The sequence below is a fragment of the Adiantum capillus-veneris genome, chromosome 2, assembly GCF_014529385.1.
Source record: "Adiantum capillus-veneris isolate H3 chromosome 2, ASM1452938v2, whole genome shotgun sequence".
NCBI classification, from domain to species: Eukaryota; Viridiplantae; Streptophyta; class Polypodiopsida; order Polypodiales; family Pteridaceae; genus Adiantum; species Adiantum capillus-veneris.
In genome coordinates this window covers 18,027,861-18,041,583 of record NC_140932.1, presented here as the reverse complement: position 1 = coordinate 18,041,583, position 13,723 = coordinate 18,027,861, and the positions used below count along the sequence as shown (strand labels likewise).

The following is a 13,723-nucleotide window of genomic DNA, read 5'->3' as shown; positions in this document are numbered from 1 at the left end:
TCATCAGGCTCTCTCTGTGTCTGCGCAGCTCGAGCAAGAACAAACCCAGGCATCTCTGATCTTCGTATCCCATTACTCTTGAGAGTGGTTCAAAACCCTCTCTGAACAAGCAATGGAAGCGGCCTCGTATCTCGTAGTAGACGGGGCAGCGGCATGTATAATGCAGCTCTGTCTCAGGTTCCATGTCACACAAGGGGCATGTCCTGGCCTCGCTGGTACTCCGCTGTATCTCCCAGTTTCAATCCGCAGCTGGTGAGACGATGTGCGTAATTGGCCAATAGCACATCGTATCCCATGAGACAAGTGGGTATCCATGTATCTTGGTCTCGTCACAAAACCATCTTCCGTAAGCTGGAGAAGGTGGTCTCTGTAAAAAGCCATCTTCGTGCCCAATTCTTGTGTTGGTTGTATCCATGTCCTCCTGGTGTCTAGCTGGGTCAGATCTTGGCGGACGAGCTTGGTGATCTCCGATCATGTTAAGAATGAGAGATGGTGCATCCGATGAGTACTGGAATGGTGGCAGCCTGTCTATGCTGAACCCATGCGCCTAAAACCATGATGTCATCTCCCCATACCAGCATGTTGTATCTCCTTGTATGGCTAATTGTTGAGAGGACTCAAGTGCTATGCGAGCATATCTGTCTCTGGGAAGTTTCCATGTGCGGTTTATGAAGGAGACTGATCTGGTGAGCGCCTCCACCACTAGTGGGGGGGGCCGCTAGCTCTGCTCGGATAATGGCCCGTGGTACTGATGCCTTGGCTCTAATGAGCCGCGAGATCATAGAGATGAGAGGTTTCTCCATGTTCCCCCATCCGTCTTTGCGACCTGGCCTCCCGTGGTGATCCAAAGAAGGTCCCCATATCTCAGCCCCATAGAGCAATGCTGAAGCCACCAAGGTGTCAAAGAGCCAGAGCTTCGTCCGGGGCTCCTGAAACTGAACCTGCGAACACATCCTCTCCAATCTACCCAATGCTGCGTGGACTCTAGTCAGTCTGGTCTCTGCTGCTCTTCTGAGTGAGAATGTAGGTCCGCTAAAAACCACTCCAAGGTAAGTGTAAGCGTCTGTGTACTCCACAGTCTCCTGGCCGTATGTGAATGTAGGTGCTGACCTCATGATCCACTGTGGGGTGGTATTAAACACCACAACCTTGGTTTTACCAAGGTTGACAGACAAACCACTTTCGTGGGCAAACGTATGGAGAGTATCCAGTTGACGTTGCATTCCCTCTGGGGATTCGGAGATCAACACAATATCATCAGCATATAACAAAAGTGGAATCCATGTCCCTGCCAGCTATGCACCTTTATCCCCATCGCTGTCAATGTAGTCAGAAACCTCATCCACATACATACCGAAAAGAGTAGGAGAGAGCGGGCAGCCCTGCTTCACCCCAATAGTGGAGTGAACGGGTGTAGAAAGTCCCTCCGGGGTGCGTAAATGCCCTAATACTGATCTGTACAATGCCATGATCCCCCAAATGAGCTCTGTGGGTACTCCCATTTCCTGTAATCTGCGCATCAATCTAGGTCTGGGTACTGTGTCAAAAGCTTTGCGGAAGTCCACAAAGCTACAATAGATCCGTCTCCCATGAGATCTGCCTTGAGTTTCAAGATATGGTCAAGAGTAGAGAAGCCTCTCCTGAACCCTGCCTACCCAGTTGCACGCATTCCTTCCCTCTCTGCCCATCTACTCAGCTCTTGCTCAAGAATGGATGCATACAACCGTGCCAGTGTGTGCCCAATCATAATAGTGCGATAATTCCCAGGCTCCATGGGGTCTCCTGCCTTGAAGATAGGTACGATCGTAGATAGGCTCCAAGTGTCCGGTAGGCTGCCCAATCATAATAGTGCGATAATTCCCAAGCTCCATGGGGTCTCCTGCCTTGAAGATAGGTACGATCGTAGATAGGCTCCAAGTGTCCGGTAGGCCCTCACACATGGCACGGTTAAACATAACTTCTAGAAGCTCTTTGGCATGCATGAAATGCTTAGCGACTAAGCCATCATGATCACATGCTCTCCCAGTCCTCATCCTGTCAATGGCTTTCTTCACCATCTCAGCGGTGAAAAAAGCACATGTGTGTGGGCATGGGTCGGGGGGGTTGGGGAGGGGCGGCTGTCTAGGTACTGTGTACAAGGATGATGCGTACTGACCCCAGGTCTCTGTGGAGGAAATAGCAGGGGGGGGGGGGACTGCTCATGAAAGAGCCGCCACACCTCACGCGAGTCTTGACTCAAGAATAGCTGATATAGATCCTGCTCGAGTCGAGCCAAAAAAGCTCTCTTCTTCCGCCGTACCAGGCGTCGGAAGTCAATCTGTGACTGTCTGTGAGTGACATCCCCCAAAAGCACCTCCCTCTGAAGTTTGGCTCTAGTCTGGCGGCACTCCTCATCGTACCAAATGTTCTGAGGCATGCTTCCTGATCGGCGGCTCTGCTCAGCTCGGTGTGTGGGTATGCTTCTGCTGCTGCCTCATGGAATGTCTGTGTCAGTATAGTAGTTAGCTCCTCCAGAGGTTGCCCCGGGTCCTTAGTGCATAGGCGTCCGTAGATCCCGTCCATGTATACAGAATCCGTCTCCTGTGTGTGTGTAGCAAGTAGGGGATGCTACCCGTGGCCTGTGTGCTACACTGAACTGGAAAGAGATGGTTATCGACACCAGAGCATGATCTACTGCTACCCCGACCGGTCTGGGCCCAACTATGAGATCCTGGATACTAGAGATGAGATTCGGCTGTGCCATGACATAGTCCACTGTGCTGGCTCCATGCCTGTGTGGGACGCATGTAAAACCTCCCGCAGCAAGAAATCTCTGTAGGCCGTTCAAGATGGCCAATCCATGTGCAGTGCCCATGTCTACCAGGTGTCGCCCATACTCAGTATATTCCACATTGTACATTGTGTGATAGTCTGGACAGGCCCGTCTCCATGACATCTAGCTCTCTTAGCATCTCCTCTGAAGTATCATAAAACACTTTCCGGTGATGAGCAGTCCTAGCATTGAAGTCCCCTAGTATGATAATGTCACCATCCCTAGAGAACTCCCATATGTCATCATCTAAAATAGAGAAAGGGGATTGTCCTCTGGGTGATGCATAAATTGATGTACTCGGGGGAAAGTAGCAAATAGCTAGGTAGAGATATCTGCTTGTCTCTGCTTTCAATCTCACCCACATGTACCTAGCCTGCTCATCCCTGCGGGCAATATGTATCAGTGGCTGCAGATGCTCTCTAAATTGAAAAAAAGAAATAAAATGATATACTAGCATCTTCAAGAGGCCAAATTGACCTATGAGACCAAGCTGATACACCATAGCGAGTGTGATACCATGTCCAAAAAAAAAAAAAAATGGGACTTCCTACGCGTAGAAGAAGGGGGGGGGGGGGGGACATCCTACGCGTAGAAGAAGTCCGGGGGACACCTTACGCGGGGAGCACAAGGGGGTAGAGGAGCGGGAGCGGGAGGGCAGGTCAACGGGCAGGGGTGGGGGGAGCCGGGCAGCGAGCGGGAGCGGTAGCAAGAGTGCAGGGCAGTGAGCAGGGCGAGGGGGGGGGGCGGGCACAGCAGCGCAGAGAGGGGGGGACAGTGTGGCGGGGCTGCAGGCGGAGCGAGGGAGGGTAGGGGCAGGGCAGCGAGCAGCGCGAGGGGAGGCGGCAGCGAGCAAGGGTAGGGAGCGGGAGCGCGCAGGGGAGGCGGAGAGAGAGAGAGAGAGAGAGAGAGAGAGAGAGAGAGAGAGAGAGAGAGAGAGAGAGAGAGAGAGAGAGAGAGAGAGAGAGAGAGAGAGAGAGAGAGAGAGAGAGAGAGAGAGAGAGAGATGAAATGAAATGATATATTAACGTCTTCAAAAGGCCAAAATGACCTATGAGACCAAACTGATTACAATGGTGAGTCGAGAGAGAGAAATGAAATGAAATGTTATATTAACGTCTTCAAAAGGCCAAAATGACCTATGAGACCAATCTGCTACAAAATGGTGAATCTAATACCATGGTTGGGTACAAAAGAACTAGAACAAAGATACTACTACTAGAATCCATCCTCATTTGCCCTCTGGATGTCGAGAGAGTATGGCTCAAATCCTCTGTTGTAGTCTATGTGAGGCCGAAGTCGACCTAAGAGACAAATCAAGTATACATATGTGTATATCTTCTGTCTATCGGAAAAGACAAAATAGTTCCGATTGGTACAAATAAAAGAGAGAAGGACGTCTGGTGGGTGATGAAATCTATGGGGATGGGTGGAGCACTAGTACTAGGGATATGTGCATGTCTATATGCTGAGGGTAGTACAACCATGCAGATGCATCAATCTAGCTAGCTCCATCTTGTGCTAATTGCCCGGGGGGGGGGAGGTAAAATGTAGGGTGGGAAACAAGGCCTGCCCTGATGAACGCCTCTGGGTGAGCCAGCCTCTCTTCGGCAACTCAATGTGCTTGAGTCCTGATCTCCTCAATCTGTCTGCAGTAGAGTCGTGGGGCCTGGCCTCTGGTGGCCCGCGGGCATCGTCGGGCCCACGGCTCGCCTCAGCCTGTTGAAGGGTCACTCCCCTCGGTGGGTCTTGGAGTGGAAGGGGTGTAGCGCTCTGAAAGAAATCTGTTAGCTGTGACTGTCTTCCCCCCGGGGTCTCTGTAGGTGGCTGTTGAAGTGTGTCCCTGTGCCTCTGTTTCTCTAGCAAGTAGCACCCCAGCTGTCTCTGATCTTGAGAGTGCGTGATATCTCGAAAGGTAGGCTGCTCTCTAAATAGGGGCTCGTATCGGACTCTGATATCCACATAAGCTTTGCATCTGCAAACAAAATGCTCCTCGCTCTCCACTTGATTATGCATGAGGAAGATGAGATGGACACTTTCCTTGCTGGTGTCAAGGATATTAATTAGCAACTTATTTCTGCAGGCGAAGTCATTTCTGAAGCTTCCCTTGTGCAGACTGTTCTTGATGCTTTGCCAGATTCTTACCAGACTTTTGCTAGTACTTGGAGACTTATGACCCAAGGTAGTTGTCAAGTTTGATGTATTATGCACATTGTTGTGGCAAGAGTCACATTCTAGAAAAAACAGGGCTAAACAGCGTGCAGTTGAATAGGCCTTCATTGCTGCTAAAAAAAAAGGTGGTAATAGCAATGTAGCCACTTCTCGTGATTCTTTTGCAGGTGGAAAATAACATGCTCTTAATGCTTGTGCGGACAGTAGTTCGTCTGGGAATTTTGGTGAAAAGGGCAGAAAGAAGATACGTTGCCATTATTGTAAAGCTAATGATCACTTGATCAAGCAGTGTCCTAAGTTGAAGGCAAAAGAGGCTAAGAAGAAAGAGGCTGGTTCCACTACAAATGTAGCAATTGTTGAGTCTTCTGTGAAAGGAGATTGTGATATTGATGTTGATGCAGAATGGGTTTTCAGTGCAGAGTGTACGTATGATCCCTCTGTCCATGATGCATGTATGTCAGTTGTTGCAGATGCTGATGTGTGGTACTTTGACAGTGGTGCTACAAAGCACATTACGTCTCATCGTCACTTGTTTACCTCTCTTGAGGATGTCCCTCATGGGAATTCAGTTACTTGTGCGAACAATGCCTCTTATTCGGTTAAGGGAGTTGGAAAGATTGTGCTGAGTGCTGCGAATGGCAGTTCTTTCACACTTGTTGATGCACTTTATGTACCTGGGATCAAGAAGAACCTTTTGTCTGTATTTGCACTTGCTAGACTTCGTCTTGTTGTGAAATTTGTGGATGACATATGTACAGTTCATGATCTCAGTTTCGGTGATAAGATTGTTGCATTAGGCATTTTATGCTGTGGGTTGTATAAGCTCACTTTGTATGACAAGTGTGGGTAGAATTTTGCAAATGCAGTTGTGGATTCTAAGGCTATTTGAGATGAACTTTGGCATGCACGTTTTAGGCATCTGAATCTTACCAATTTGCTGCGTTTGCAAAAATCTGATATGGTTGCTTTTTTGCCGCCTCTTGAAGCACCTGCTAAGCATGTTTGTGAAGGCTATATTTTGGGTAAGATATAGTGTTCGAAGTTTCCAAAGGATGTTTCAGTTAGGGCTACATGCAGATTGCAGCTTGTGCATAGTGATGTTTGTGGGCCCATGCAAACTCTATCCTTGGGCAATTACCTTTACTTCGTGACTTTCATTGATGATTACTTCAGGCATACATGGGTGTATCTGCTTAGGACGGAGTCCGAAGTGTTTATGTGCTTCAAGCAATTTTTGGCTATGGCTGAAAATGACTCTATATGTACTATGGGCACCCTTCGTTCTGATTGAGGGGGGGAGTATATGTCTCATGAATTTAATGCATTTTTGGCTAGTCATGGGATAAAACACCAATGTACAGTGCCGTATACGCCTCAGCAAAATGATGTTGCTGAAAGAAAGAACAGGTCGCTTACAGAGATGGCAAGATGTATGGTCAAAAGTCAAGCTTTGCCTCATTCGTTTTGGCTTGAGGCCATTATATGTGCCACTTTTGTACTCAACAGGTGTCATGCGAAAGCTTTGCAGTCTATGGCTCCATATGAAGCATGGCATGATAGAAAGCCATCTATTGATCACATGCGCTTTTTGGGTATTTGATGACGAATATTTGAGCATAGTACCTATATTTTCACACATTGCTCTCCAAGACAAACTGGTAATTTGGGGTCTCTATCTAAAATAGTAGAGTTCGATATCCCTTGTAACCGAAAATGTACGAGACAAATAGCTTTTTCTTTGATAGTCCAGTTTTTATCATGTCCAAACAGTCTTAGGAAGATTTTAAAAAAATGAAGTCCATCACTATACTCTCATGGTCGATCTAAAATTGACAAAGGTTGTAGGAGTCTTGTCTATTTTGTGCCTATCATACTTCACCTTCTGGCATAACAAACTAGTACGCACAAAATCATCAACACCTTTCTTGAGCTACAACCAAGCTACGGCTAATAAAAGTAAGTCTCAAACATTGTAAGTGTCGCATCTATGTCCTTGTGCCCAACAAAAGGAGGATTGTGACACTCCGTCAACACCTTCTGCCTCAAACCACTTGTCACACACCACATGGTCTTTTGTATCAAATACCCTTTCTTGGGAGAATACCTTGAAACTGTCTCCCTACTCTGTACTCTTTCAAAGATCTCACCAAAGATTACCAACTTAGTGACATTAGACTCGTAGAAGCATTGTATCTCTCAAAAAAGTCTCAGTGGAAGAAGTATTTCCCTTGGTGGAGTTTGCTTACAAAACCAATGGTCACACTTTGACAGGGATGTGGAGATTGACTACGCCAAGGTTGAGGAGGCTTTGTAGAAGTCCCAAGAATGGTATAAGAAGGCTGCAAACAAGCAATGACGCGACTTGCAGTTGAAGGAAGATGATTGGGTGCTTCTTAAAGTTGATAAGGCGTGCCTTAGAAAGGAGGGTAAGGAGAGACTTTTTCCAAAGCGAAGTATACGATACTATGGGCCCTTCCAAAGTTTTGAAAAGATCAATGATGTGCCCTTGAGACTAAAGTTGCCAGATACTTGGAAGATTCACAATGCTTTTCATGTGAGTCTATTGAGACCTTTCAAAGGTGAAGTGTTGAGGAAAGAGAGCCAGAGGAGCAACCTGAGGTTAAAGAAATGGAGGAGATTCTTATACATAAAGAGTCCTAGCACATAAGAAAAGTGAAGGGTAACTTAGATATTTGGTCAAGTTCAAGAAGTTTGGCATATACTCTTCATATACTAGAGCTTTACTTTGAGGCTTTTGGTTTAGCTCTGCCTATTCCAAAAATGCACGTCAAATCAGCGGGTTGAATCTAGTGCGGTATGTGCTTTCACAAGAGGGGAACCACTTCACTCCTTTGTCACAGATTGCCCTAAAGGGAATTGACAGGTTGACAATGCTCTTCTAAGTGACTTTATAATATCTACATAAAAAGTTGACCATAATTTTGGGATTAAGGAACTCCTTAATAAGGATTGATTGATCGACAATTTCAAAGGTGCGTTTCTTTGAGCATGAGAGACGAAATGTCTATAGCATTGTCTTGAATCACCAACAAGGATGATATTGATGATTGATATGATGAATTTAGTGCATCTAGACATCTAGTAGAGATTGGTGAGATCTAGATGTGATGGCTAAATGAATTATTGGACTCACAGTTCATGTCTGAGATCTTCTTAAGGGCAAGATGTAAATGTGATTCTAGTGCATCAATAGTTCTCTCTGAATGAGATGATTAGATACTGGTCTTAGTGCAAAAAAAGTTCGGGAAGGATGAGATGGCTAGATAGTGATGTTGGTACATGATTAGATGAGGTGGCTAGTTTAATTTTTTGCATATGAATCCTTATTGTGAACTATATGAACGTGGATTGTCATTTGAAATCCAGTGTGGACTAGGAAATGTGCGGATGCATGCTTTTTGAATGTATTGTCTTGTGGGAATGCTCATTGGCATGTCTGTGTGGAACCAATGAGGCGATGTGAATATGAAAGTGGCGAGATTTAGTAGATTAAGACATCCATTAGAGATCACGGTGATTTGGATGTGATTGCGAAATAACTCATAATGATCATGATTTGTGTTTGAGATCACGATGGGGATAATGATGTGAATGTGATTGTGGTTGTTCAGTGACTAGTGTCTTTGTGTTAGTGCATGGTTTGAGTGGTCAAATCCATGTATGCATAGAATCAGTGTGTAGTCAGATGGATTACGATTTATTGTTTGTTTTGCAGGTGTTATCAAAGGCGATCACTGTTTTTTTTTCTTTTTTATTGTTGGGGGGGGGCGGGCGGGCGGGCTTGTCACAAAGTGAAGATGTGCAACCCAGAGACCAAGAAAGAGAGAGAGCAGATCGATTGATGACGTGGTATCTCAGATTTTGCGGTGCAAATCCCTGCGGAAATCACGGGTTGTGGGAAATCAGGGCATGGTGGTATGTTTGCAGAGCAACTCCCCGGCAGTCGTACTCTGAGATTCTGAATATAAAATGAAGTACCGAAAGGGGCACCCAACTTGGGGGCCAATGCTTCTGGGAGTGGAACTCCGCCACTCCGTGTCTCTGTCTACAGTGTGTGTTCTCTCTTTCAAGTTGAAGTAATTGCTGTTTTGGTTCAATGTAGTGATTGTTGCAGTGATTCTACCGCCTCGTTCGTGGTTTTCCCGTTACATGAAGAGCTGTCTCCATGAATGCAACCTTTTATTCCTTGGTGATGGTCATGGTCAAGGCATCTTTATACTATTTGCATTGTCCTCTTATGGTGTACCCCTGTGTGTTGTGTAGAACTCTGACTATTCTTTTCCTGTGGGATTATTGCTAATATTCGACATAATTTTCGAATGATCTGCGCTTGTTTGAGGTGCATGCATGCTCCGATTTCTTGCAGAGTGAAAGGGTTTCACAGTTTTCAAAACAATTGATTGTGTTTGGGCTGCAGGCAGTGGATTTTGCTGTTGAATCTTCTCGGATCTCATGGTTGCTGTTGTGATGGCAAGCTTTTAGTGTGATCTCCCTACTTAAAACTGTTTTCCTGTTTTCAGGGTCTGGGAAGAATGTTTCTTAGGCATTTGCGCAGAACAAGGATTGTAGTTCATGTCGTGGATGCCTCTTCAGAAGACCCGCTGGAAGATTACAGGATACTTTGTGAGGTAAAATCCAAAGTTTTTTTAATCCCATTATCAGATCAATATATTTGGGCAATGAGCAGAAAAATGAACTAATAGGGGAAGCTATTTTTTAGGAGCTACAAATGTACAACCCTGATTATTTGGAGCGGCCACACATTGTTGTATTGAATAAGCTGGATATTCCCGAGGTATGCTGCTTTATTGGAACAAGGACCAACACACATACTTGTTCAGGTTGTGCTTAGGCTTTACCAAAGCAGAAGCTAAGGCTGTTTTTTATATGATGAAACTTGGCTCCAGGCTGCGGCAAGATTTGAATCATTGAAAGAACAGATTCTTATGCTGGGCACCCAGTCAACAAACCCCCCTGAATCAGACGATAATAGATCAGATGATCCGTTAATGGACTATGGGGCAAGCTCAGTCGATGCAAGAGAGTACTTTTTCAGTCAGCAGGAGCCTGTCCGAAAGTTCCCTCATGCAGCAGCAATTGCGGGGATAAGCGCTCTGTAAGAATCTGTCTTTTGTCTTCTCTTTTCTCTTCGTTGTGTTGCAAGTGATACCGTGTAGATGAACATTTGCACAGCTTCTCGTGGAAACCTTGGCTTACCCATAGATTAACATTCTCTATCATAGTTTGAAACATGTGTATGTTTGAGGTTGAAATGTTTGCAAATGTTTGGTATTTTTGGAGAATGTTTGACCAAACATTTTGGTCTTTTTGAAAAGTGTAAAAATCTTAAGAACTTGAAAATTTTGGACTCTGGAGCCAGTACTGAATGTTCAATGTCAAGTTGTAACTTGTAAGTTGAACTTTTAATAGTTTTTTGGTTAGCATATGTACCTACAAAAGTGGCTAGAATTTAGGGTTACATATGTTTACGGCAGCCCCTTTGAAACATACTTATAACAGACGTCTATACCCGTTTGCGTAGGCGTATATGTGCCATATGCTTCAATCTATGCATAGTATCATTCTTGTGTGCTCCACAAATTCGGTTTCACTATGAATGCTAACCACTTTGATCCATGGTGCTTGCTCTTTGGATGTAATGCACCTGTGTATCAAATGATGCCTCATTCTATTGCCCTAATCAAAATAGTCTTCTAGAAAACTTACTGTTAACCTTTTTGTCCTATCTATATGCAGGGAAGGAATGGGCATAGAGGACCTTTTGATTACAATAAGGTCTACGCTTGAAAGTACAGATTCAAAATCTAAAAAACCTGTTCAGAGGAGGTTGCAACCAAAGCCAGAGATGTATGTCCCCCCGCAGTGGGAGCTCTAATTAAAAGGGACAGTTTGTAACATAGATTTCTGTGAGTTGGGTTCTTCCCCTTGTGCTCTTTGAGACACAAGTTATAGCTTGAGGGTTAATGACTTAATGCCTGACTTCCTGACAATTGTGTGAAGGCATGCCAACCTTCTCCATCTTTGGCAATAGCACATTGTACCAGCTATTTGTTGAGTTGACAGAAGGGAATAGCTCTAAGTTTCAAGCCTTGATGTCATTATATTTATTAACTTTCAAGAGTATCACAAACCTTATAATGATAAATAGCTTGCTGCTTCGTTACCAATTGCTTTGATGTCTGAGAGTGGCTGCATGTTTATAGGTCCTTATGGAAAAGCTTATGTTGCTTTGCAAGTAGTCAATCAGTACTAGTGTCGGGCATTCTTCCAAATGACACTATACAAGGACTTAGCTGTCGGTAGCATTCTTCCAAATGACACTATACAAGGACTTAGCTGTCGGTAGCATGCCTTATCAACACATTCATTTGAGGCTTGTTGATGTTTAGAGAACAATGTGAAGACTGCTAAGCCATGTTAAAACATAAAAGCTTTGCCAAAAGCAAAAGTGTCTTGCCTTGCAATTCTATCCTTCAGAATTTCAAAATCTCTAGATCTAAACCAAGGGAGAAGAAATACATGCCTTTTGTAGAAACGGACATAGCTTCCATCAAAATGAGTTTGGTGTCTCAATTATAGCTTGAATACTAATTCCTCAAGCATAATGCTTTTTTAATAACTATAAACATGCAAAGAGCATTCTTGAAAAGATTGCATTTACAATTTACAGAAGCCTTGAAAAACTCTAAATCTAAGCACAGGAGAAGAAATAGTATGCGTTTTGTAGAAAAGGACAGCTTCCATCAAGATGAGTTTGGCATCTCAATTATAGCTTGAATACTAATTCCTTGACCATACTGCTATTTGGAATAATAGTAAACTTACAAAGAGCATCCTTGAAAAAATTATATTTACTATTTATAGACAAAGTATGTATATCAAGTAAACATTTTTTGCTACGGCATAACCACCGAAAACTCATAAAAGAACGAATCCTTGGAAGGTAGCTCTTAGAGTCAAGATCTCACAAAAAATGATGTGATTTCTTTTAGTCTTTAATGATTGGAAGCCCCACTCAAGGGACACATGTCGAACACTAGATGTCAACAAGTTTGGTTTGGGTAGGAAGTGAAGGTTGTTCCCCTAAAGGCTCCAGTTACTTGATACTAGTGGAAGAAGGAAGAGACTACTAAAGTCAAAAGGAAAAAATGTAGTCGAAACAGAAATACATCAAAATCCTTACATTGTTCATTACCCATGTGATCATTGTAATATAGATAAGCAAGGTGGCTTTTGACTTCAAATCATTTGGACCGGTTGTTAATGATTTTGATGGATTTTTCATTTAAAATGAATTGGGGGCTTTGCTTATTGTCACATGTGTTTGATCCTAGGTTTTTCTTGTTACCTCCCCTTTTTTGTCAACATTCTTTTGCTTTTCTATTGGCATTGTGTGATAGTGTTGTAGTGTGAGTGTGTCCATCCATGTGGTGTGTGGAAGTTAGTCTCAATTGAGGGCCATGGAGTGCTTTGGGTGTGTGCTTGTCTTTGGTGCAGTCTGTTTGTGCATGCGATCTTTGGCGTGAGTGTGGTTGTAGTGTGTATGCTTGTCTTCGGTGCAATGTGTTTGTGCATGTGATCTTTGTTTTGCTTTCTTGCATCTTGGTCCATGGCTTCCTTTGAGCATCCATGGCATCTTTTATCTTGAACTAGATACAAAATGTGTTTGAATAGATGGTTATAATATACTAGATGTGTTTGAATAGATGGTTATAATATACTAGAGGTTATCAACTCGACTATGAATATAAGCGGTAGCTAGGCCGATCACACAAATGGATGGTGATGGGTGTATGTCAATCATGTCACCAATGTCAATGAAGAAAACTTGTGGCAATGTGGTTTACACGCTCTAAATCACATGTAATGGCTTGGGCTCAAATCTTTCACAAGCCTTTTTTTAGTTTGAGAGTTGATCCTTATGTGAATAGGCACCTTGTGCGTGGAGTCAACTTGGTCAATTAAATTCAACCCGCTAAGATCTTTTGATCCACTACATATCTTTAAACCAAGACAGAACCTACAAGATACCTCCTCTGAACAGATGAATGCAAGACCAAGACCATGCTACTCCTAGCAATCACCAATAAGAATACACTAGAAGAGGTCAAGGCTAACCAAAAGCTAAAGAATGTAATCACTTTCATAGCCACAAGAAATATGATTATTGTGGTTGACTTTTTCTTCTCCTTGGTCTTCTTTTGTCACCTCAATTATTGCCTTGGACTTTGAGTTGCTGCGAGTACTACCTTTTTCCTTCTTGAAGCACATAGAAGGAGGATGGCCCTTCTTCTTACAAATGGTACAAGCTTTGGATAAGATCTTCTCTGCCACATTCAAAACATGCCTATTTATTTGTAACCTCTAATGCACCTCCCCTTGATAGTTGATCTCTCATTATCTTCTTCTTTTTCAAACTGTAGGGATTTAATGGCATTTGCTTGTTAGGGGTTAGGTCTTTTCTTCAATGATAGTGACAATGTTGTTATATTTGGATGACAAAGCATCCAATAGGACATCAATCTTGTCCTCTTCAAGCACTTCACATTTCATCTAAGTGAGTTGTGTGATCATGCTCTTGAGGCGGTTGATAAAACTATTCCTTAAGTTCCATCTGTCATTTCTAAAGTTTCCTTCTAAGGATTACTTTAATTTTTTTTCTTCGAGCCACAATTTGTTTTTTAAAAAGGACCTCCATGC

At 43.7% G+C, this 13,723-nt stretch overlaps 1 protein-coding gene across 1 annotated transcript in view; it reads left to right on the top strand.

Annotated features, from left to right (window-relative positions):
- The window catches only part of LOC147462451 (putative GTP-binding protein OBGC2), a 100,695-nt gene extending 89,509 nt beyond the window's left edge, over positions 1–11,186 (top strand). Inside the window, exons 9-12 of the mRNA XM_086484029.1 lie at positions 9,523–9,630; positions 9,723–9,797; positions 9,910–10,118; positions 10,760–11,186. Coding sequence (XP_086340155.1) covers positions 9,523–9,630; positions 9,723–9,797; positions 9,910–10,118; positions 10,760–10,898 — 531 coding nt within the window. The 3' untranslated portion in view covers positions 10,899–11,186. The remainder of the gene's footprint in view (positions 1–9,522; positions 9,631–9,722; positions 9,798–9,909; positions 10,119–10,759) is intronic.
- The last annotated feature ends 2,537 nt before the right edge of the window (positions 11,187–13,723 follow it).